Source organism: Malaclemys terrapin, chromosome 4 (genome assembly GCF_027887155.1).
Source record: "Malaclemys terrapin pileata isolate rMalTer1 chromosome 4, rMalTer1.hap1, whole genome shotgun sequence".
Classification (NCBI taxonomy): domain Eukaryota; kingdom Metazoa; phylum Chordata; order Testudines; family Emydidae; genus Malaclemys; species Malaclemys terrapin.
This window is the reverse complement of record NC_071508.1, coordinates 30,814,021-30,836,673: the sequence shown is the minus strand read 5'-3', so window position 1 is coordinate 30,836,673 and position 22,653 is coordinate 30,814,021. Positions and strand designations below refer to the sequence as shown.

Here is a 22,653-nt window from a genome sequence, read left to right as displayed (position 1 = left end):
TTCAATGTAGAAGACTAACACCCTCCAGACATTTAGGGAATGCAGCCTATGCCCCCTCCTCCAACTTATGCGGCTTTGGAAAAAAGACAGGTAAGAAAATGTCCTGGCTCGTATGAAACTGAGAGACCACCTTGGGCAGGAAGGCCGGATGTGGCCTCATCTAGACTTTGTCTTTGTAAAAGACCGCCTAGGGCAGTTCCCTCGAGGAACCTGACTTTTATGTCCTGAGTGAAAACTGTCCTACCGTTGAGCAGTGGATGGAAGGCCGAGTTAGCCGTTAAGTGGTCCTTAATAGATGAAAGGGACAGGCCTTGGAGCTTGAGATGCAGAAGGTAGTCCAGGATTAACTGAAGTGATGCTTGCTCAGGCCAAATGCCTTTATCTAAGGTCCAGCAGGCGAACAACTTCCATTTGGCCAGGTAGGTCGCTCTGGTGGAGGGCTTTCTACTGCCCAACAGTACCTGTTGGGCATTGACCGAGCACTGCCATTCCTGTGCATTCAACGATGCAGCAGCCAAGCTGTCAGGTGCAGCGCCTCCAGGTTCGGATGCAGACTGCTGTGGTTTTGGGACAGCAGGTCCAGTTGGAGCGGCAGCTGTAACGGAGCGGCCACCGAGAAGTCCAGCAGTGTGCTGAACCAGTCCTTCGCTCTGTCCTGCTTGATCTTCATGAGAACTCTGAATTAATGGAACTGGGGGAAAGGCGTAAAACAGCCTCCGACACTGGGAGCAGAAAGGCATCCAACAGGGAGTCCCTGTCGATCCCCCGAATCGAGCAGAAAATGTGGCATTTCCTGTTCTGTCCGGACACAAACAGGTCCACCTGGGGAATTCCCCACTTGCAGAAGATGAAGCTGACCACTTCTGGATGGAGGAACCACTCGTGGCGAGATGAGAAGGTCCTGCTGAGGCGATCTGCCAAAGCGTTCTTGACCCCAGAAAGGTGAGCGGGTACGAGATGGAGGTCCCAGAGCCTGAAGGCTTCCTGGCAAAGGGAAGATGATCTGGCCCCGCCCTGCTTGTTGATTTAGAACATAGCTGCTGTGTTATCCATTAGGACCTGGATCACTTTGCTTACTATGTGAGGTAGGAAGGCTTGGCAGGCCAGGCGAATTGCTCTGAGCTCCCTGACATTGATATGGAGGAAGTGATTATGACTGGACCAACGACCTTGCATGCTGACCAACGACCAGATGGGCTCCCCACCCTAGCTCCGATGCATCGGAGATGAGTGTTACCTATGGGGAAGGAGCTGCAAAGGGGACTCCTACCAACACCGATGTAGGATCCTGCCACAAGGTGAGTGACAACAGTCCACAGTCCAGAATCCGGACCACCCAGTCCATGCTGTGGCTGTTGGGGATGTAGACCAATGCCAACCACGCCTGCAGGGAGCTGAGGCGGAATCGTGCCTGCTGGACCATGTAAGTGCAGGCCACCATGTGTCCCAATAATCGCAGGCCCATGTGAGCGATACTGGGAGGGTGGGCTTGCATGTACGCGATTAAATCCGCCCTGGCTTGGAACTGGGCCTCAGGGAGGAAGGGAAATGCATTACAAATTGCAGCGTGTAGCCCGAAGAAATTGTGTCGCGCACCCAATGGTCCACGGTTAGCCAAGACCAGGCTGATTGGAAGGGACAGAGGTGGTTGAGGAAAAAGAGGGAGGGTGGATCCAGTGAAGTGACTGGGGCATTGTCCTCGTGTGTACCCTCAAAATGACTGCTTCTGGCCCCTTTGGTTCCTGGAAGGGTCAGGCTGAGCAGACGGGCGGGAAGACGATAGGTGTCGTCGCATAGACCCCTTGTCTCTGTCCTTTCTCCTGCAGGAACCCGATCAAGAAGTTCCCCAGGACCTAGACTGCGGGAGCGGAGGACGGAACGGCTTCCTGGCCTGCTGAGGATTGTGAAGGCCCAAGGAGTGAAGGGTGGCCTGGGAGTCTTTCAGACTGCAGAGGCTTGAGTCCGTGAACTCTAAGAAGAGCCCTGCTCCCTCAAACTGAAGGTCCTGAATAGTGGCCTGCATCTGTTGGGACAAGCCGGAGGACTGCCAGGAGCTGCGTCTCATGGCCACCACAGAGGCGACCACCTGGCCGCTGAGTCAGTAGCGTCCCAGGCCACTTGCAGGGCTCCCCACACCATCACTGTGCCGTCTTCTTAGAAGACGGCGGAATGGAAAAGGGAGGTTGCCACAATGATTTGGTAATTTTAAGGACTCTTGGGTGGACAGGCAGCGCTACCCAGGCCGGAATGGCAGAGGATATCACATTCAAGAGTTTGTCAGACTCCTCTGCGACCGCCTCAATCTGTAGGTTCAAATTAGCAGCCATTCTTTTAAGGAGGGCCTGGTGCTCCTTGAAGTCACTGTGGGGACTGCCCCTTTGGGAAGGACCCGCCACTGCTTCATCTGGGGACGACGACGACAACTGCACCACCTGTGGAGGAGCAGATTCCCCCTTGCTCTCCAGGGACGGCTCCTTAGGCACTGGGGTTTGATGCTCCGCCCCCGTGGTGTGTCAACCCTGTGCTCCGACTCCGGTGCTGGTAGTGCCGGGGTCGATTTGTCTGAGGTGGCCAGGAAGGGCTGGTGGGAACACGGGACTGTCATTACTGGCATGCCCCACGGGTTCCAACCTGGCCATTGAGAGGGCCACTGTCCCTGCTGCCTCGTGGTTGCTACAGGTGTCACGGCAGTCTTGGAGAGGGGATGAACTCCTGGTCCAACTCGGACCACTGCTCTTCCGGCAACCAGGGCGGAGCCGCTGAGGCCTGACTTTGCCAACTGACTTTGGTTGGTGACTGGCAAGGGGCGAGTGAGGAACAACGTCTGCCCAATGAATGGTACCAGGGTCAAGGGGATCAGTGCCATGACAAAGAGCAGCCCTGCCTGGCGGGGACGATGTCTGGGAGACTATCTGGGTGAAGGTGACCTGGGACATGGCGAACTGTGACCGGGATCCCCTACAACTCTGCACAGTCAGATCCCTGGTTGGGCTGGGGGGGGGGGGGGGTGTCTGATCTCCACGGTACCCCCATGAAGCCCACGGGTGGGCACATGGCCTGACATTGGCCTTTTGCCCAAGGCCCCTTTTCCTTCCAGTGCCCGGGGGTGGGAGGGGCACTCTTCTTTTGCTGCTTCTTAGGCACCAGCAAGGGGGAACGGTGCCGGGTGGAGCACTCAGCACCAAAGCTGAAGTGCTCGGCATGGAGTCCGAGTGGGAGGGCTCTGATGCAGGACGAAGCACTGCCTCCATGAGGAGGTTCCTCAGACAGATATCACACTCCTTTTAGGTTCTAGGTTGAAAGATTTTACAGATTTGACACTTATTCTTTCTATCCGAGTCCCCCAAACACTTCAAGCAGCTGTCATAGGGGTCACTGATAGGCATCGGCCTGCTGCATGTCGAACATGGTTTGAAGCTGGGAGAGCAGGGCATGCCCCGCTCTGGGACAAAGTCGCAGCCAGGACTCTAACTACCAACTAACCTAACACTTAACTTAATGGCTAACTAAATACCTACAAACTATGTACAAAGATGATAACAAAGGCTGTAAAGAACTGTTAATGCTCTTGTGATCTGCAAGACAAAGTGCTCCAACCATCACGAGCAGTAGGAAGGAACTGAGAGGGCATACAGTTGGCAGTGCCTAATATACTGACACACGAGCGCAGCACTCAAGGGGGCGCCACAGCCAACCCTACAGAGACTAAGGCAAAAGTCTCTGACAACTGCACGTGGGCGCACACACACACCTAGAATGAGAACATAAACGTAAGAACGGCCATACTGGGTCAGACCAAAGGTCCATCCAGCCCAGTATCCTGTCTACCGACAGTGACCAATGCCAGGTGTCCCAGAGGGAGTGAACTTAACAGGTAATGATCAAGTGATCTCTCTCCTGCCATCCATCTCCTCCCTGTGACAAACAGAGGTTAGGGACACCATTCCTTACCCATCTTGGCTAATAGATATTCATGGACTTAACCTCCATGAATTTATCTAGTTCTCTTTTAAACCCTGTTATAGTCCTAGCCTTCACAACCTCCTCAGGCAAGGAGTTCCACAGGTTGACTGTGCGCTGTGTGAAGAAGAACTTCCTTTTATTTGTTTTAAACCTGCTGCCCATTAATTTCATTTGGTGCCCCCTAGTTCTTATATTATAGGAACAAGTAAATAAATAACTTTTCCTTATTCAATGGAATCGACATGAGCAAGCACTTAAACTTATTCTTCTTCAATAGTCTGGTGACTGTTAGGTTTAACCCTCCTGTATAATGCAAAGAGATCAGCTGTAGCACAACTTAAATCTAAGCTGAGAACACACTTCAAATTCTTGGATGCTGTATCAAAGCCCTAAAACCCAGCTTCCACTGGGAAAACAGGTGTAGAGACTGGACAGGGCATCATATTTCAGTTGATTTTTCCTCTTGTCCCTACTGATTATCTGGATTCTATTACACCATTGTGAAGATACCTAACATCTTTTGAGAAACCCTGAACAATTACCTTTTACAGTGCTTTGAAACATTAAATATAAATGATTATCTTCTATGAGCTGTGCTCACCAGTTCTCGCATTTTAAATCTCTCCCAACTCCTTCCTTATGCATTCTTTCAAGTACATTCTATAGTCAGCTGGGCATCTGCTCTCACACAAAAAAAGATTAGGCAGTAAAAGGAAAAAAAAAACCCAGAGAGTTTCCAGTTCTGCAATCCTTTTCCTCCCTCTCCATATACAGAGCTGCCATTTAGTACAGTCTGACAGCAAAGGAAGAAGAGATTTCAGTCCAGTATTGGAGCAGAGTTGGTTCTTGTTCCAGGTGGCTTACAATTTACCCCACCACCCCGTGCACCTAGCTACAAAATATAACAGGGCAAGCAGCTAGCATGCTGCAGAGATAGTGCAAGCATTTGGCTTATGGACTATCTTACCTGACTTTGCCTTCATATTGTCCATAGAACAAATGCTGCCGACTCATCCATTCAGCCATTACAAATTCCAAAGCAGGCTTGCCAGTTGGCCCAGGGAGACTACTCAGGAACTCTAACAAGGGCTCCAGCTGGGAGTGAACCAGGTGAGCAAATACCATGATCAAGGACTACAAAAAAAAAAAAAAAAAAAAAAGGAAAACTAGCTGTACATATGTAATAACCAACAATTAAGTGTTTTCTCTTCACTAAACCCCTGGAGGCTTCATGCGTTTGCTAACACTAAAAGGCGTACAGATCCCTGCAAACCTGTCCACTAACCAAGAAAGCAAGTGAATTAGACAAGGAGTGAGTGCTTGTCACCTTATTTAGCCCACAGAACGAGACAGAACAAGTTAAACTTCTCACTTGCATCTGAAACCCACAACTCCTCCTAAAGCAAGGACAAAAATGACTAAACCAACAGAGGTGGCACTGGGCTCTCCATCAGAAAAAATAATGATTTACATCATGGTAGCACCTAGAAGATGCAATAAAGATCAGGGCATCATTGTGCTGGATGCTGTACATATAGACAGAGACAGTCCCTGCCCTGAAGAGCTTCCAACCTAAACAGACAAGAAAGAGAGAGTGGGAGAAAGGCTCTTACCCCTTTTCCAGTTGAGGCACAGACATTAGGTCACTTGACCACAGACATACACCCAAGATTAGGCAGTAAAAGGAAAAAAAAAACCCAGTTTCCAGTTCTGCAATCCTTTTCCTCCCTCTCCATATACAGAGTTGCCATTTAGTACAGTCTGACAGCAAAGGAAGAAGAGATTTCAGTCCAGTATTGGAGCAGAGTTGGTTCTTGTTCCAGATGGCTTACAATTTACCCCACCACCCCGTGCACGTAGCTACAAAATATCTCCCAAGTCCTAGCCCAGTGCCTTCACCACAAGACTATCCCCATTCCCCCTTCTCATGAAACCCAACCCAACAGCACTTCTCCAATGGAGATGAACCACCTGGCTTAGTAACTGCACTGCTCACCTTCCTAAAAACTTTCAGTTTTTGGTTACACGGTGTAGCTTTCCAAGGTTCTGACTCAAAGACCAAGCAGTTAAAAATGAACAATATTCTTAAACTTTAATAAGAAAAGCAGAAATCTACGTTTTTAAAATAGCCTCTGTTTCTGTTTATTAGAATGCAGCTGGGACCTACATTCTTTTTTCTTAGGTGACCTTGCATTTGGCTGCATTAAAATATATTTGAATGAGCCCCAGTTTACCAGCATTGTTCTGTATAACAAATAAAACAAGACATAGTATTCCAGTAATGGCTTCACTACTGTGTTATATAGCGGTATCATCATCTCTCTACTTCTGCTTGATATTTGCCTATTTACTGTTCTCTAAGAAAACACCACTCAACTTCTAGAAGAGACTGAGTGATATTCCTAGCTCTCAAGTACACCTCAACTGAAATTTCAGTAGTAAGTGCCAGAGTCAGGAGATGGCTAACAACATGTGTGATGAAAGTCTTTAAATTCATATTCCTCTGATCCCTCAAGGCAGGAACTATGTCCACAGGATAACCATTTTTGTAGCATATCTAGAATCTGCAATTGCATAGGTAGTGGATACACAGGCACGTAATGTAAACTTGTACTTCCAGTGACAGGAAGTGTTTCTCTTCCTGACACTTAGAACCATTGCTTCCAGTGGGCCTCCCAGCCTGCTCACCTGCATTACACTGAGTGTCTCTGCTTGTTGCATTTTGCTAAGGATTGCTCTCAGAATCTGGTCCAGGTTCTCTCCCAGCTCACTTCCTGCTTTTGAAATCAGTGTGGAGACTAGTCTGCCCACAAAAGCAGCTGTGAACTCTGAGGTCCGTGGATCCAGGAGTTGACTCACCACCTGCATGACATACCACAGCCCATTGTGGCCTTGCTCATCATGCCATTGTGCAATCTGTTCTAGTGCTACTGAGACGTATGCACGCAGACACTCACCACCATTCTGAATACAAGAGAGAGAATTACTGTGTTAGAACCATCAGACTCTCAAAATCAACTGTATATGTTGTGGGCACCCCCCAAAGAACCAAAGAGAATACCCATTTCACCACAGCACAAAGCACTTTAAACAGGAAGAAAGAATTAGTAGACAAGATAAAAAGAACAGGCTTATTTGTGGCACCTTAGAGACTAACTTAGAGGTGCTACAAGTACTCTTGTTCTTTTTGTGGATACAGACTAACACGGCTGCTACTCTGAAAGTAGACAAGATGTGTGTGATGGGTAAAATGGTGGAAGTTGTGAGAGACCCAGTGCTCAGAAGACCTGGAGTGCGAGTATCTGCAATTCTGTTTCATTAATCTAGTATGCAGATACATTCCAAGAGATTCTGAACAGCTACAGTCCAAGATAGCTAGAGAGCAGCATGAGGGACAAACATGATCCAGATTTCTACAGTAAAGCTCTCTATTTCAAAAAAGACTGCAGTGCAGCAATCCAGCACACCGTATTCACCTTATTCTCGCTGGAGCACTGCTCAGTGGGACCTGTTTTCATGGGCCACACCCACGTGGGAAACGGAAGTTAGAACCACAAAGTTGCTTTTCTCTGTTTGAAGGTCAGGGTGAGTAACTGACCCACCTTGGTCTATTCACAAACATGTTTTGGGAGTTGAAAGGGTCAGAAGGCCTTGCTTCCTATAACCTGGGAAGTCCCAATTCCTTGCTTAGAGCTGCTCTGATGACCTCATCAGGCAGCAGCAGTGGCTACTGATAGACAGAGGACAAAAGGTGCTGGTGTCCCTTTCCTACTCACCTGCAAAGGCTCTGGGAGTTTGGTGGAGGGGAAAAGGAAGAAAATATGGTGAGGCAGGAACTGGCCAGGACGGGGGAGCAGCAGAAAAGCAACCACTACTCAGAGAGAGTTAGGTGTTCTGAGGAAATCAGGGACCAATAGCAAGCAGTGACGCCTGCCCTGAGCATTTTCACTCCCCCTGCTTCTTTAGCCACTTTCCTTTGATAAATGCTGCCAACTGGGGCAAGAGGGGAATTGGGATCAAATCTGATTTTCCCCCTTGCCTCCTGTTTTCCCCCACTTGAATTAACAGGGGAGTCTTGTCTACTTTGAAGCAAGGCCTGGGCTCCCCATGCCGAGGCTGCTTTGACAGAAAGCCTCTGCCAGGCAGGTTAATTACAAGGGAAAAAAGAGACATGTTCCTGGCACGCTCCAGAGTCCTAAAGAGAAAAGACCAAGACTGGTCCTGACCTGCCAGTTAAAAGAAGGATCAGCAAAACTCACCACAGACACCAAAATGAGGATGGCAACAATTATTTATAAAAGATAGGAATGGCACTCAGGCTTCTGGCAAACCGCCAGTGTGGCTGCTGGTGGGATCAGACTGAGGCCCCAAAAGGCAAAATGATCCCTTAAAGACTAGATAAAGCACAACAAGTGACTGACTTGTGTCATCCAATGCTTTTTGACTGACATGACCCTGCAGTCCCTTCCCCTTCCCTATAGACGTTACCTGCATGGTAGCATTGTCATCCGTGTGCAGGCTGCACTGAGCCACCGCAGGGAATGCTTGGCAGATCAAGAGCTGGGAAAGAGGAGGTTTCGTATTCCTCACAACAGTGGTTAATATATCAATAGAAGTCTGAAAGGGGAAAGCACACAAATAGAAGCTCTTTTAAACAGCAGTCCCAGCACTGTAACTCAACATTTTCACAAAGCCTGGAAGGGCAGGGTAAGATGTGAAGGCCTACCTGGTAATGGGGGAGGGCACACAACAGTGACAGTGCAGATTCTCCTGTGCTGCCTCGTTCACACAGGGACGGGGGGGGGAGAGGAGGGGGATTGATTTTGTTTTCTTCAAAGCGGGCTCCTTTTTAAAAGTTGCAGAAATGCTTTGGTTACTAGTGAGTGCAGGAGATGTCACCCATCACACACACTGCAGATTGAACAGGAGTCTTATAAGGATGATTTCGTAAGAACAGAGCCTTATTTCTACCCCTAACCCATTTCAAACCCCTGCTGCCAGTCACCAGCACTTGATAGATATGGAGCAGGCAGCTGAATGACAACAGATGGAGCATTCAGCAGCAGCTCTTTCCCTGTACAGGAAGCACATTATTTCGGTAGCAGGTAAAGGCCAATGTTCAGCAGCAGGTAGTTTGTAACCCCCCTTTTCCAAATAAGGAAGCTTTTTAGCATCAGTTGTGTGTGTCCAAGCGGTTCTGATCACTCCCAGTTCACAAGGCTTCGTGGGATAGATTACACTTTGTAAGAAAACAAAGCAGATTTTTCAGCTTTTACCTCTATAACATGTCTCAGAAAAACTACCACCAGGGAGGTTTGAAGATAGCAGGTAGCCAATAGCAAAGGTACTTTTCACAGTCACCCTTGACAACATGCTGTTCTGCTGGTATACAGATGTACCTGAAGTTATTTTAAAAAGGCTTGTGTGGTGAAACATTTCAGTTAATCTGATTCACCTAAAGGAATCAAGGGCAAAACAGAAAGGACGTTTATAAATACTGCAGGAGGACTGAATATCTCTTCCTCTCATCAACTATGCACCCTTAAAATGTAAGAGTAGGGGTCTTCAGCAAGATAGCCTCCCTCAACCGGCAGAAAGCTCAAAAGGGGATTCAACAAAAATCACTTATTTTAAAAAGTGCTTCTCAACATGCAAGCAGGTTCTCAAAAGGCTGGGCTGAGCAATATGAAAAATATGCATGTAGCCATTCCATTTGTATCTATTCAAATCACATGTGACACTACCCACAAATGCCCCCGCACTGGCAGTTAGTGCAGAACAACTGATTCCTCCTTACCAGTTAATTCAAATTTTAGTTCAATAGTGGCAAGAGTGACAGTGCATATGTACATTTATCTCTATGATCACACTTTATATCATTCCATTTGATTTTAAAAGGGGTGCATGTTATAATAAAGGTTTAATCAATTGTAAGAATAAGACAGGTCAATAGACTGCTCATAACTAAGGCTACGTTTTAGTTATGGGTATTTTTAGTAAAAGTCATGGACAGGTCACAGGCAGTAAATGAAAACTGACTGTCTGTGACCTGTCCATGGCCTGGTCTACACTACAGAGTTAGGTCGAATTTAGCTGCATTAGGTCAATTTAAACAATGACTGTGTCCACACAACCAACCCCGTTCCGTCGACCTAAAGGGCTCTTAAAATAGACTTCTGTACTCCTCCCTGACGAGGGGAGTAGCGCTAAAATCGATGTTGCTGGGTCGAATTTGGGGTAGTGCGGATGCAAATCGACGGTATTGGCCTCTGGGAGCTATCCCAGAGTGTTCCATTGTGACCGCTCTGGACAGCACTTTGAACTCCGATGCACTAGCCAGGTACACAGGAAAAGCCCCGGGAACTTTTGAATTTAATTTCCTGTTTGGTCAGCGTGGTGACCTCAGCAGCACTGGTGACCATGCAGTCCTCCCAGAATCGCAAACGAGCTCCAGCATGGACCGAAAGGTAGACACTGGATCTGATTGCTGTATGGGGAGAAGCATCTGTGCAGGCTGAACTCCGATCAAAAAGGAGAAATGCAAATATATTTGCCAAAATCTCACAGGGCATGTTGGACAGAGGCTACAACAGGGACACACAGAAGTGCCGTGTTAAAGTTAAGGAGTTCAGGGAAGCCTACCAAAAGACAAAGGAGGCAAATGGTCGCTCCAGGTCAGAGCCCCATAGGTGCTGCTTCTATGATCAGTTGCATGGCATTCTAGGGGGGGACCCTACCACTAACCCACCACTGTCCCTGGACACTTGCAAGGGGGGAGGATTTTGCAGATGAGGAAGAGGAAGAGGAGGAGGAGAATGCGCAGCAGGAAAGTGGTGAATCCGTTCTCCCCAGCAGCCAGGAGCTTTTCATCACCCTGGAGCCAATACCCTCCCAAGGTGGGATCCCCGACCCTGAAGCCAGAGACGGCACCTCTGGTGAGTGCACATTTGTAACTACAGTACAGGGTTTAAAAGCAATAGTGTTTAATGTTTGATTTGCCCTGAAGAACTGGGATGCATTCGCGGCCAGTACAGCTACTGGAAAAGTCTGTTCATATGTCTGGGGATGGAGCGGGAATCCTCCAGGGACATCTCCATGAAGCTCTCCTGGAGGTACTCTGAAAGCCTTTGCAGAAGGTTTCTGGGGAGGGCTGCCTTATTTCATCCTCCACGGTAGGACACTTTACCACACCAAGCCAGTAGCAAGTATTCTGGAATCATTGCAGCACAAAGCATGGCAGCGAAGGGTTCTGGGTTTTGGTCGCATTCAAGCAACATTCGGTCTATATTTGTCTGTGTTAGCCTCAGTAGAGTGATATGATTCATGGTCACCTGGTTGAAATAAGGATATTTTTGTAAGGGAACAGTAAAAGGACCTCGTTCATGATGGGCTGTTTGCGCTTGGCTAAACGTGATCACCCCAGAGAATAGCCACACGGTGGGGTGGGGGGAGGTCGGGTGCTGCACATCCACCCGAAAACCGCAGCCCCTCCTTTTAAATGTGAAACCCAACCCATTGCTTGCTCTGGGAAAGGAGGGCGCTGCAGTTTGAAAACATTCCCATGTTAGGAAGGCATAGGCAGCCAACCCTGCGTACCAAAAAGCTTACTATGGCTGCCTGGAAACCGAATTCTGTTGCCCAGCCGTGTGTGATGTGTTACCATACTGGCAGGCGCTCAATATAAAAGGCAAAATGCGACCTTGTACCTAAAGCACATGTGATGTCTGCTGTGAATTGCTTGATTCACTGTGAAAGAGTCTCCCTTTTGTTTTCAGAAATATATCATCTTAAATGTTATTCTCGCTTTTTATCACTCCCCAGGCGCAAATGTTTCTACGCTCGCCCTATCATCTCAATTCCTGAGGTTATCGCAGATTAGAAGGTAAAAAAACGCACTCACAATGACATGTTTTCCAAGCTCACGTAGTCCTCCTGCACTGATAGGGCACAGCTTAATGCATGGAGGCATTCAGTGGCAGAGGACAGCAAAGAATTAAGTGAGCGCGAAGAGCGGAGGCAGGACGTGATGCTGAGGCTAATGGGGAAGCAAACAGACATGATGAAGCATCTGTTGGAGCTGCAGGAAAGCCAACAAGAGCACAGACCACCACTGCATCCACTGTATAACCGCCTCCCCTCCTCCCCAAGTTCCATATCCACCTCACCCAGATGCCCAAGAATGCAGGGGTGGAGGCTCTGGGCACCCAGCCACTCCACTCCAGGATGGCCCAAGCAACAGAAGGCTGTCATTCGAACAGTTTGATTTTTAGTGTGGTTACAACAAACAATGTGGCCTTGTCCTTCCCTTCTCCCCCACCCCACCCGGGCTACCTTGTCAGTTATCTCTTTTTTTTTTTTTAATTAATAAAGAAAGAATGCATGGTTTCAAAACAATAGTTACTTTATTTCAAAGTGGGGAAGGGGTTGGCTTACAGGGAATTAAAATCAACAAAGGGGGGTGGTTTTGCATCAAGGAGAAACACACACAACTGTCCCACCGAAGCCTGGCCTGTCATGAAACTGGTTTTCAAAGCCTCTCTGATGCACAGCGTGCCTTGCTGTGCTCTTCTAATCGCCCTGGTGTCTGGCTGCTCAAAATCGGACGCCAGGCGATTTGCCTCAACCTCCCACCCCGTCATAAACGTCTCCCCCTTACTCTCACAGATATTAATGGAGCACACAGCAAGCAGCAATAACAATGGGAATATTGGTTGCACTGAGGTCAGACCTACTCAGCAAATAGTGCCAGCGAGCTTTTAAACATCCAAAGGCACATTCTACCACCATTCTGCACTTGCTCAGCCTATAGTTGAACTGCTCTTTACTACTGTCCAGGCTGCCTATGAAGGCTTCATGAGCAAGGGGTAGGCTGGGTCCCCAAGGATAACTATTGGCATTTCAACATCCCCAATGGTAATTTTCTGGTCTGGGAAGCAAGTCCCTTCTTGCAACTGCTCGAACAGCCCGGAGTTCCTAAATATGCGAGCTTATGCACCTTTCCCAGTCATCCCATGTGATGTCGGTGAAACGTCCCTTGTGATCCACCAGTGCTTGCAGTACCATTGAGAAGTACCCCTTGTGGTTCACATACTGGTTGGCAAGGTGGTCCGGTGCCAAGATGGGGATATGCGTTCTGTCTATTGCCCCACCACAGTTAGGGAACCCCACTGCAGCAAAGCCATCCAGTATGACCTGCACATTTCCCAAAGTCACTACCCTTGATAACAGATCAATGATTGCATTGGATACTTGCATCACAGCAGCCCCCACAGTAGACTTGCCCACTCCAAATTGATTCCCGACTGACCAGTAGCAGTCACGCGTTGCAAGCTTCCACAGGGCTATCGCCACTCACTTCTCAACTGTCAGGGCAGCTCTCCTCTTAGTATTCCTGCGCTTCAGGGTGGGGGAAAGCAACTCACAGAGTTCTGGAAAAGTGGTCTTATGCATGCAAAAGTTTCGCAGCCACTATGAATCATTCCATACCTACAACACTATGCGGTCCCACCAGTCTGTTCTTGTTTGCCTGGCCCAGAATTGGCATTCCACTGTATCAACCAGCCCCACTGCTGCCATGATGTCCCAATTGCCACAGCCCGTCCTTTCAGGAATGTCTGTGTCCATGTCCTCATCAAAATCCTCCTCGTGCTGGTGTCTCTTAGCCTGGTTCTGCATATACTCCAGGATAATGCGCGAGGTGTTTACAATGCTCACAACAGCAGTGCTGATGGTGAGTTGAGCAGGCTCCATGCTTGCCGGGGTATGGCGTCTGCACAGGTAACCCAGGAAAAAAGGCACGAAACGCAACGTCTGCCACTGCTTTCACGGAGGGAGGGGCGACTGATGACATGTACCCAAAACCACCTGCGACAATGTTTTTGCCCCATCAGGCATTGGGAACTTAACCCAGAATTCCAATGGGCAGTGGGAACTGTGGGATAGCTACCTACAGTGCACTTCTCTGTAAGTCAATGCTAGCCATGGTAGTGAGGACGCACTCTGCCGACTTAATGCGCTTAGTGGGGACATACGCAATCGACTATATAAAATCGATTTCTAAAAATTGACTTCTATAAAAGCAACCTAATTTTTTAGTGTTGACATACCCCATGACTTGTACTATATCCCTAAAAAAAACTTTGGCTGGGGGGATGGGTGTGGTGCGGGTGCTCTGCGGGGGCAGTCTGGGAGTGCAGCCCGGGATCCCCGCTGGTGCTGGCAGGGGAGGGGCAAGGGGGGAGAGAAGGGTTGGGCAGCAGCGCATGGCCCAAGACCCCCACTTGTACTGTGGGGGGAGGGTTGGTGGGGCTGGCAGGCTCCCTACCCAGCTCCACGTGTCCCTGCAGCTCTTAGGGGGAGGGAAGGCCAGGGTAGCTCTGTGCGCTATACCCACCACGTGCTCTGGCTCCACAGCTCCCATTGGCTGGGAACCGCAGCCAATGGGAGCTGCGGGGGTGGCACCTGTGGGCAGGCGCAGCACGCAGAGCCCCCTGGCCCCCTGCCTAGGAGCTGCAGGCACATGCCGTCTGCTTCTGGGGAGCCTCCCACGAGGTAAGCGCCATCCTACACCTCAACCCCCCACCTCAGCCTTGATCCCACACCCAAAATGCCCCAGGGGCTGCCTGATCTGCTTGGGCAGCCCCGGAGCCAGCCGCACCGGTTGCTGCTGAAATCATGGAAAGTCACAGAATCAGTGACTTCCGTGACAGACATGCAACCTTACTCATAACAGCTAGTTATAATGACATAAAACCCACCTTCTACTGATGTGCTTATAACTAGGTATAATATATACTCCTCTCTGATGGATATTATAAATATTTTAATCATGTATTAATGCTTTATAAATGGAATCTCAATATAAAGCATGATCCTATATATTTTACATATATACAGTTACATGCGTGGTGTTTCATTGTGTACAGAAAGGTGCAAACTCACATGAGAGGATACGTACAGCTTGAGTTCTAACAATCTGTGCATGTACCATGTCTAGGACATGTAATGTGCATTACTGGAGAATGCCCTATTGTGAGAAAAACTTATTTCCATAGGTTGCACTATTTCAAATGGTAAGAAAGAGCTAAAGACACTTTGTAAAGACTGGAAGAAGGCTGACAGACAACTGAGAGATAAAAGACTATGATGTGCATTTCTTCCAAACCTGGAGATCTCTTTCCCCACAGAAAGATCTCAGTCACTAAAGACATCACTCAATAGTAGTTTATGAGCATCCGTTCTTGCTCTTTTCATATCAAAACAGGTTGATGGAATGGCATAATGCCAATGCTTTTATTAGCTGCAGCAAGAACCCATCCTGCAGCTAAACCATCTTTTGCCATAGTACTTACTGCACAAAGCCCTGCTGGAATCTTATCAGCAGGAGCCTGCATGATGCTGACGAGAGTTGGGATTAGTCTCATCTGCATTGGACCTTGGCAGGCTTCTATCTGTGCTAGCTCCTTAAAGATATCTTGTGCGAGAGAGGCAACAACAGGATCTAGAGCGAGAAAGCACCAGTTACTAAGACAAACTAATGAGTATTGGTCTAAAGTTTTGTTGCTATCATTTCAATAAGGTAAGCTGCAAATTTCATGACAGGAGGTTACACAAACAGTCTTTACTGGAGCATCCAGTTTACTTTCAGCCTCAGTAAGCAACTAGAAGTAATTGGAAGAAAAGTCAATCAGTTTCTGTATGGCTATATGGCATTTACTAAACAATTCTTTGCATGAAGATAGACTTTCAGTATATTTGTGTCTGTAGCCAAGGAACCAAGTACCATGCTGCACAACAAATCTGATACAACAGGGAACTGGGAATAATGCAGCATTTCACCCTCACCCCTTTGCCCTTCATTGCCCCCCAGACCAGTGCAGTAAGTACGTTTAATACAAATGATTTTTAGTATTAAACGCAATTTTATGCCATCCACAAACTTGCAGCCTTCAGTCTGGGGCAGCATTTTGCAGTGACAAAGTTTAACTGCACCACAGAAATTGTCAGGGGAAAGCTGGAAGTTTTGACACCTAAGTAGGGAACCCTAGCTTTGGCACCTAGAAATATATGGAAAACTGTTATGGTTTTTGATGTACAGGAAGCAGTTTAGGCCTTCAGTATTTGGAAGGGGATTCCTTTCAGAAAAGGACAAAGTTAATTTAAAATTTGGTGGTGGTGCATTTGAATTCCTCATTCAGGCAACCCAAACAACTCTACCAGCACTCAGTTACCTCAGTGGATAGGTACCCAATATCAACAATAAATAAGCAGAACAAATTTATGTTTTTGTTAAGATATTCTACAATGAGATAGTTGAAGTTTACATATAGCTATCAAACCTAATGACAAGTTAAACTTCTCTTATACAGTTATACTGATTAAGGGTGTTTGGAGACTCAGGCTGGCATTACTGCATTACAAAGTTCATATTTTAAACATTCTTGTTGCAACCATAAGAGCTAGAGATGTACATTCATAGACCTTAAAGTGGTCAGAAGGGCTGATCAAAATCTAGTTTGACCTCCTGTATAACACAGGCCATATAATTTAATTCAGTGATTCCTTCATCAAGTCCATAACTTTGTCATCCAATCTCAATTTGAAGATTCCATGAGGTGGAAAATTCACTATGTCCCTAGGAAGGTTGTTCTAATAATCACCCTCCCTGAAACAACAGTTTGAATTTGTCTAGCTTCAGCTTCCATCTACTGGATCTTGTTATGTCTTTGCTAAGTTAAATGCATGTCTGGCAAAATTACATAAAAGAATGCATCCTGCTGCTCAGTTTCTCTACCTCCACATCAGAGATACATACCTTGCTCTGGGCCTAGGACTCTGTCTTCCTGATGCAGTGACCGCTTCAAGTGGGTGCCTTAGAACAGGCAGCTCATGGCTCCAGTACTGAGCATGATCACAAGAGGCCTTCTTGAGTCCTAAAACCTATTCCCATTGAGAAAGAGACGTCTGCAGTGCTGTCCATGGTTCCCAAATCTGGTTCCAAGCCAAACCAGACCCATCTGGGACATCCCCCTACGACCTAGGGAGGAGCTGATAAGCGGGACCCATGGATCCCAGTTTGCGAAACACTGCATTAGATGTTAAAAAGATCCTAGGTCCAAACCTAGGAGGGACGCTAAATGCTGCATTGGGGTGCTGTGTCGGTGAGTATCTGAGTGTCTGTTGTGGGGACAGTTTGTCAGTTTCACCGTGTGCTTGATTGTTTGAAAAGTGTGAATTGGGAGTGCTTTGTTACAAGTGGGCCTTGAGTGGGCCTGACTGTTATAAAGAGGCAGTCAGCTGCGAACCAGAGGAACGGCTAACAGAGGGAGTTTGATGGGGAGTTTGCCTGGGGAGAGCCCATGGAGGCTTTCAACTTGCAGGCTCCTATGAGGAGTTGCTGGAACACCTGAGGAAGCTCTTAGAAGGAAGTTAATATGGATGGTGAGTGATCAGCTGTTATGACCTGTACAGGATGTGCCATGTTTGTCTTTCTTCCACAGGACAGAAGCGACTTTGTCTGTACAAAGTGCAAGCTGGTCTCCATATTGAAAGAGAAGGTTCAAGGTCTGGAGAAACAAGTATCAACCCTGCGTTGCATAAGAGAAAATGAAGATTTCCTGGACAGACATCAGAATATGCTTCTACGGGCACAACATTCTGAAGAATCAGAGCAGGCTGCGCAGCGGGGACAGAAAGACTGTGAAGAAATTTGGCAGCATGTGATCTCCATAAGAAGAAAGAGGAGCGTCCATGTACCAGCAATGCAGATATAGTTGAGCAACCGTTTTCATGTTCTCTCCACAGATACTAATGCGGAAAGTGGACTAGATGATACATCTGAGGGAAGGGAGCAGAAGGAGATTCCACTGATTGGAAAGCATGAGATGCACTGTCCTAGGGATGGGGGTTTCACGACTGCCACTCCCAAGAGAAGAAGGTGGGTGGTGGTGGTCGGGGACTCCCTCCTCAGGAGTCATTTATCTGTTGTCCCGACCGGGAAAACCGAGAAATGTTCTGCTTGCGAGGAGCTAGGATTCACGATGTGATGGAGAGACTGCCGAGACTCATCAAACCCTTGGATCGCTACCCCTTCCTGCTTCTCCACATGGGCACCAATGATACTGCCAAGAATGACCTTGAGCAGATCACTGCAGAATATGTGGCACTGGGAAGAAGGATAAAGAAGTTTGAGGCGCAAGTGGTGTTCTCATCCATCCTCCCTGTGGAAGGAAAAGGCCCAGGTAGAGACTGTCAAATCGTGGAAGTCAACGAATGGTTACGCAGGTGGTGTCGGAGAGAAGACTTTGGATTCTTTCACCATGGGATGGTGTTCCAAGAAGGAGGATTGCTAGGCAGAGATGGGCTCTCCACCTAACGAAGAGAGGGAAGAGCATCTTCGCAAGCAGGGTGGGCTAGCTTAGTGAGGAGGGCTTTAAACTAGGTTCACCGGGGGAAAGGAGACCAAAGCCGAGGTAAATGGGGAAGTGGAATACCGGGAGGAAGCGCGAGCAGGAGAGTGCAAGAGGGAAGGACTCCTGCCTCATACTGAGAAAGCAGGACAATCAGCGAGTTATCTTAATGCCTATACACAAATGCAAGAAGCCTGGGAAACAAGCAGGGAGAACTGGAAGTCCTGGCACAGTCAAGGAATAACAGAGACTTGGTGGGATAACTCACATGACTGGAATACTGTCATGGATGGATATAAACTGTTCAGGAAGGGCAGACAGGGCAGAAAAGGTGGGGGAGTTGTATTGTATGTAAGAGAGCAGTATGACTGCTCAGAGCTCCAGTATGAAACTGCAGAAAAACCTGAGTCTCTCTGGATTAAAGTTTAGAAGTGTGAGTAACAAGGGTGATGTCGTGGTGGGAGACTGTTACAGACTACCAGACCGGGGGATGAGGCAAATGAGGCTTTCTTCTGGCAACTAACAGAAGTTACTAGATCACAGGCCCTGGTTCTCATGGGGGATGTCAATCACCCCGATATCTGCTGGGAGAGCAAAACAGCAGTGCACAGACAATCCAGGAACTTTTTGGAAAGTGTAGGGGACAATTTCCTGGTGCAAGTGCTGGAGGAACCAAATAGGAGCAAAGCTCTTCTTGACCGGCTGCTCACAAACAGGGAAGAATTAGTTGGGGAAGCAAAAGTGGATGGGAACCTGGGAGACAGTGACCATGAGATGGTCGTGTTCAGGATCCTGAAAGGAGAGCAGCAGAATACTGACCCTGGACTTCAGAAAAGCAGACTGATTCTCTCAGGGAACTGATGGGCAGGATCCCCTGGGACAATAACATGAGGGGGAAAGGAGTCCAGGAGAACTGGCTGTATTTTAAAGAATCCTTATGGAGGTTGCAGGAACAAACCGTCCCGATGTGTAGAAAGAACAGTAAATATGGCAGGCGACCAGCTTGGCTTAACAGTGAAATCCTTGCTGACCTTAAACACAAAAAAGAAGCTTACAAGAAGTGGAAGATTGGACAAATGACCAGGGAGGAGTATAAAAATATTGCTCAGGCATGCAGGAGTGAAATCAGGAAGGCCAAATCACACTTGGAGTTGTAGCTAGCAAGAGATGTTAAGAGTAACAAGAAGGTTTTCTTCAGGTATGTTACCAACAAGAAGATAGTCAAGGAAAGTGTGGGCCCCTTACTGAATGAGGGAGGCAACCTAGTGACTGAGGATGTGGAAAAAGCTAATGTACTCAATGCTTTTTTTGCCTCTGTCTTCACGAACAAGGTCAGCTCCCAGACTACTGCACTGGGCAGCACAGTATGGGGAGGAGGTGACCAGCCCTCTGTGGAGAAAGAAGTGGTTCGGGACTATTTAGAAAAACTGGACGAGCACAAGTCCATGGGGCCGGATGTGCTGTGTCCGAGTTGGCGGACGTGATTGCAGAGCCATTGGCCATTATCTTTGAAAACTCATGGCAATCAGGGGAGGTCCTGGATGACTGGAAAAAGGCTAATGTAGTGCGCATCTTTAAAAAAGGGAAGGAGGAGGATCCGGGGAACTACAGGCCAGTCAGCCTCACCTCAGTCCCTGGAAAAATCATGGAGCAGGTCCTCAAGGAATCAATTCTGAAGCGCTTAGAGGAGAGGAAAGTGATCAGGAACAATCAGCATGGATTCACCAAGGGCAAGTCATGCCTGACTAACTTAATTGCCTTCTATGACGAGATAACTGGCTCTGTGCATGAGGGGAAAGCAGTGGACGTGTTATTCCTTGACTTTAGCAAAGCTTTTGATATGGTCTCCCACAGTATTCTTGCCAGGAAGTTAAAGAAGTATGGGCTGGATGAATGGACAACAAGATGGATAGAAAGCTGGCTAGATCGTCAGGCTCAACGGGTAGTGATCAATGGCTCCATGTCTAGTTAGCAGCCAGTATCAAGCGGAGTGCCCCAAGGGTCAGTCCTGGGGCTGATTTTCTTCAATATCTTCATTAATGATCTGGAGGATGGTGTGGACTGCACTCTCAGCAAGTTTACAGATGACACTAAACTGGGAGGAGTGGTAGATATGCTGGAGGGTAGGGATAGGATACACAGGGACCTAGACAAATTAGAGGATTGGGCCATAAGAAATCTGATGAGGTTCAACAACGACAAGTGCAGAGTCCTGCACTTAGGATGGAAGAATCCCATGAACTGCTACAGACTAGGGACCGAGTGGCTAGGCAGCAGTTCTGCAGAAAAGGACCTAGGGGTTATAGTGGACGAGAAGCTGGATATGAGTCAACAGTGTGCCCTTGTTGCCAAGAAGGCTAACGGCATTTTGGGCTGTATAAGTAGGGGCATTGCCAGCACATCGAGGGACATGATCATTCCCTCTATTGAAGACTGGTGAGGCCTCATCTGGAGTATTGTGTCCAGTTTTGGAGGACAACAAAAATTATTAGGGGGCTGGAGCACATGGTTTATGAGAAGAGGCTGAAGGAACTGTGATTGTTTAGTCTGCAGAAGAGAAGAATTAGGGGGTAATTTGGTAGCTGCTTTCCACTACTTGAAAGGGGGTTCCAAAGACGATGGAGCTCGGCTGTTCTCAGTGGTGGCAGATAACAGAACAAGGAGTAATGGTCTCAAGTTGCAGTGGGGGAGGTTTAGGTTGGATATTAGGAAAAACTTTTTCACTAGGAGGGTTGTGAAGCACTGGAATAGGTTACCTAGGGAGGTGGTCGAATCTCCTTCCTTAAAAACCTCTACGATCAGGCTTGACAAAGCCCTGGCTGGGATGATTTAGTTGGGGTTCGTCCTGCTTTGAGAGCAGGGGGTTGAACTAGATGACCTCCTGAGGTCCCTTCCAACCCTGATATTCTATGATTCCGTTCTATGATTCCAAACCATTTAGACAGTCTCTGACCTTCTGAATAGTTTCTGACTGGTCTATAGTGATCAGCATCAGGGGAATACCATCTCCTCTAACAGGCTGACAGTGGATTAAAGATTATATAGACTTACGCCTTAGCGAGGGCCCACTCCATGATGGCTAATACCACTTGCATGGCTTGTTATCAGAATGTTTTTGTTGTGGAGATTTGTAGAATGGCTACATGGAATTTAATACACTACTTGCTGTACTTGGCACCCTAGGGCTGGCTCACCATTCTGTGCATTTTGTAAGCATCCCTGCCAAATTGGGAGATAATTAACGAGGTGTGGGTGGTTAACCAATTAACAAGGGGATTTAGCTGGGGACTGTTAAATGGGAGGCAGAAAGACAGAGAAGGAACGGCAAAGAAACTCAGGATCAAGAAGTGAGATCTCTTTCCTCCTCACCTCCCTTTATTTAAGGGTATATGTTGAAGGTTGGGAAAAGCTTTATGGTGATGGGACATGAAGTTCCATATGACATTGTAAATACACTGTGGGCAACTTACTTAAGTGTGTGTGAGGACTGTTTGCAAAAAAAATTCAGGGTGCAGGAGCCCACCCTGTGACAAGTGGAGGCTTATCTCGGATAACAAGGACTGTTTGTGCCCTCTGTTGAAACTCCTGGAAGGTTTTCTGTAACTCCTTTTGTTGCTCAACTACCCAGCGCAGAAGTTCCTCCATACTGCCGAGTCCGCTGTGCCTTCTCATCAGCTTCCCTTTCTGGTCCTTTGCCTACATTGGAATCGGAAATCCTGGATAAGCCCCCACTTGTCACAGGGTGGGCTCCTGCACCCTGAATTTCTCTGTGCAAAGAGTATTCACATGCTCTTATGTAAGTTCACCAGTGTACTTTACTTCCAATATCTTATGCAGTTTAATGTCCCATCACCAAAAGGCTTTTCCCAGGCTTCAGCATACATCCCAGGCACAGGGAGGAAGGAGATATCTCACTTCTCAGATTCTGATCTTCTTTGCCCTTTCTTCCCTCTCCCTATCTCCCATTTAACAATCCCCAACTGATAAGCTGAATCCCCCCATTAACTGCTTAATCAGCCAGTCCTAATTATCTCTCAATTTGGCTCACACAAGGACACTTAGGAAGTGTACAGAGTGGTGAGCCAGACCTAGATTACTCCCACTCTGTCAGTTTCCCCTTTTTAAATTAACAGTTCCTCAGTTCACCCTCCACCTAGACTCTGCTGCTTGTTACAATTTCCCAAAGGTGGCAACAAAAATATATACAAAGATAGTGAAATTGTATATTCACACTTCCTGCCTGCCTTTCCCTCCTTCCTCAGAATTCTTTATATATCTCTGG

General features: G+C 47.6%; 1 protein-coding gene across 3 annotated transcripts in view; it reads right to left on the bottom strand.

The window, feature by feature from the left end:
* Positions 1–22,653, bottom strand: part of IPO9 (importin 9) — a 185,059-nt gene that overhangs the window by 34,210 nt on the left and 128,196 nt on the right. For 2 of the 3 annotated variants that reach the window (XM_054025477.1, XM_054025479.1), the window contains 4 exons: positions 15,315–15,463; positions 8,452–8,580; positions 6,652–6,927; positions 4,931–5,097 (listed from right to left, as the gene is read on the bottom strand). In XM_054025477.1, the coding sequence (XP_053881452.1) occupies positions 4,931–5,097; positions 6,652–6,927; positions 8,452–8,580; positions 15,315–15,463 (721 nt within the window). The remainder of the gene's footprint in view (positions 1–4,930; positions 5,098–6,651; positions 6,928–8,451; positions 8,581–15,314; positions 15,464–22,653) is intronic. The other variant, XM_054025480.1, reaches the window with a different exon arrangement.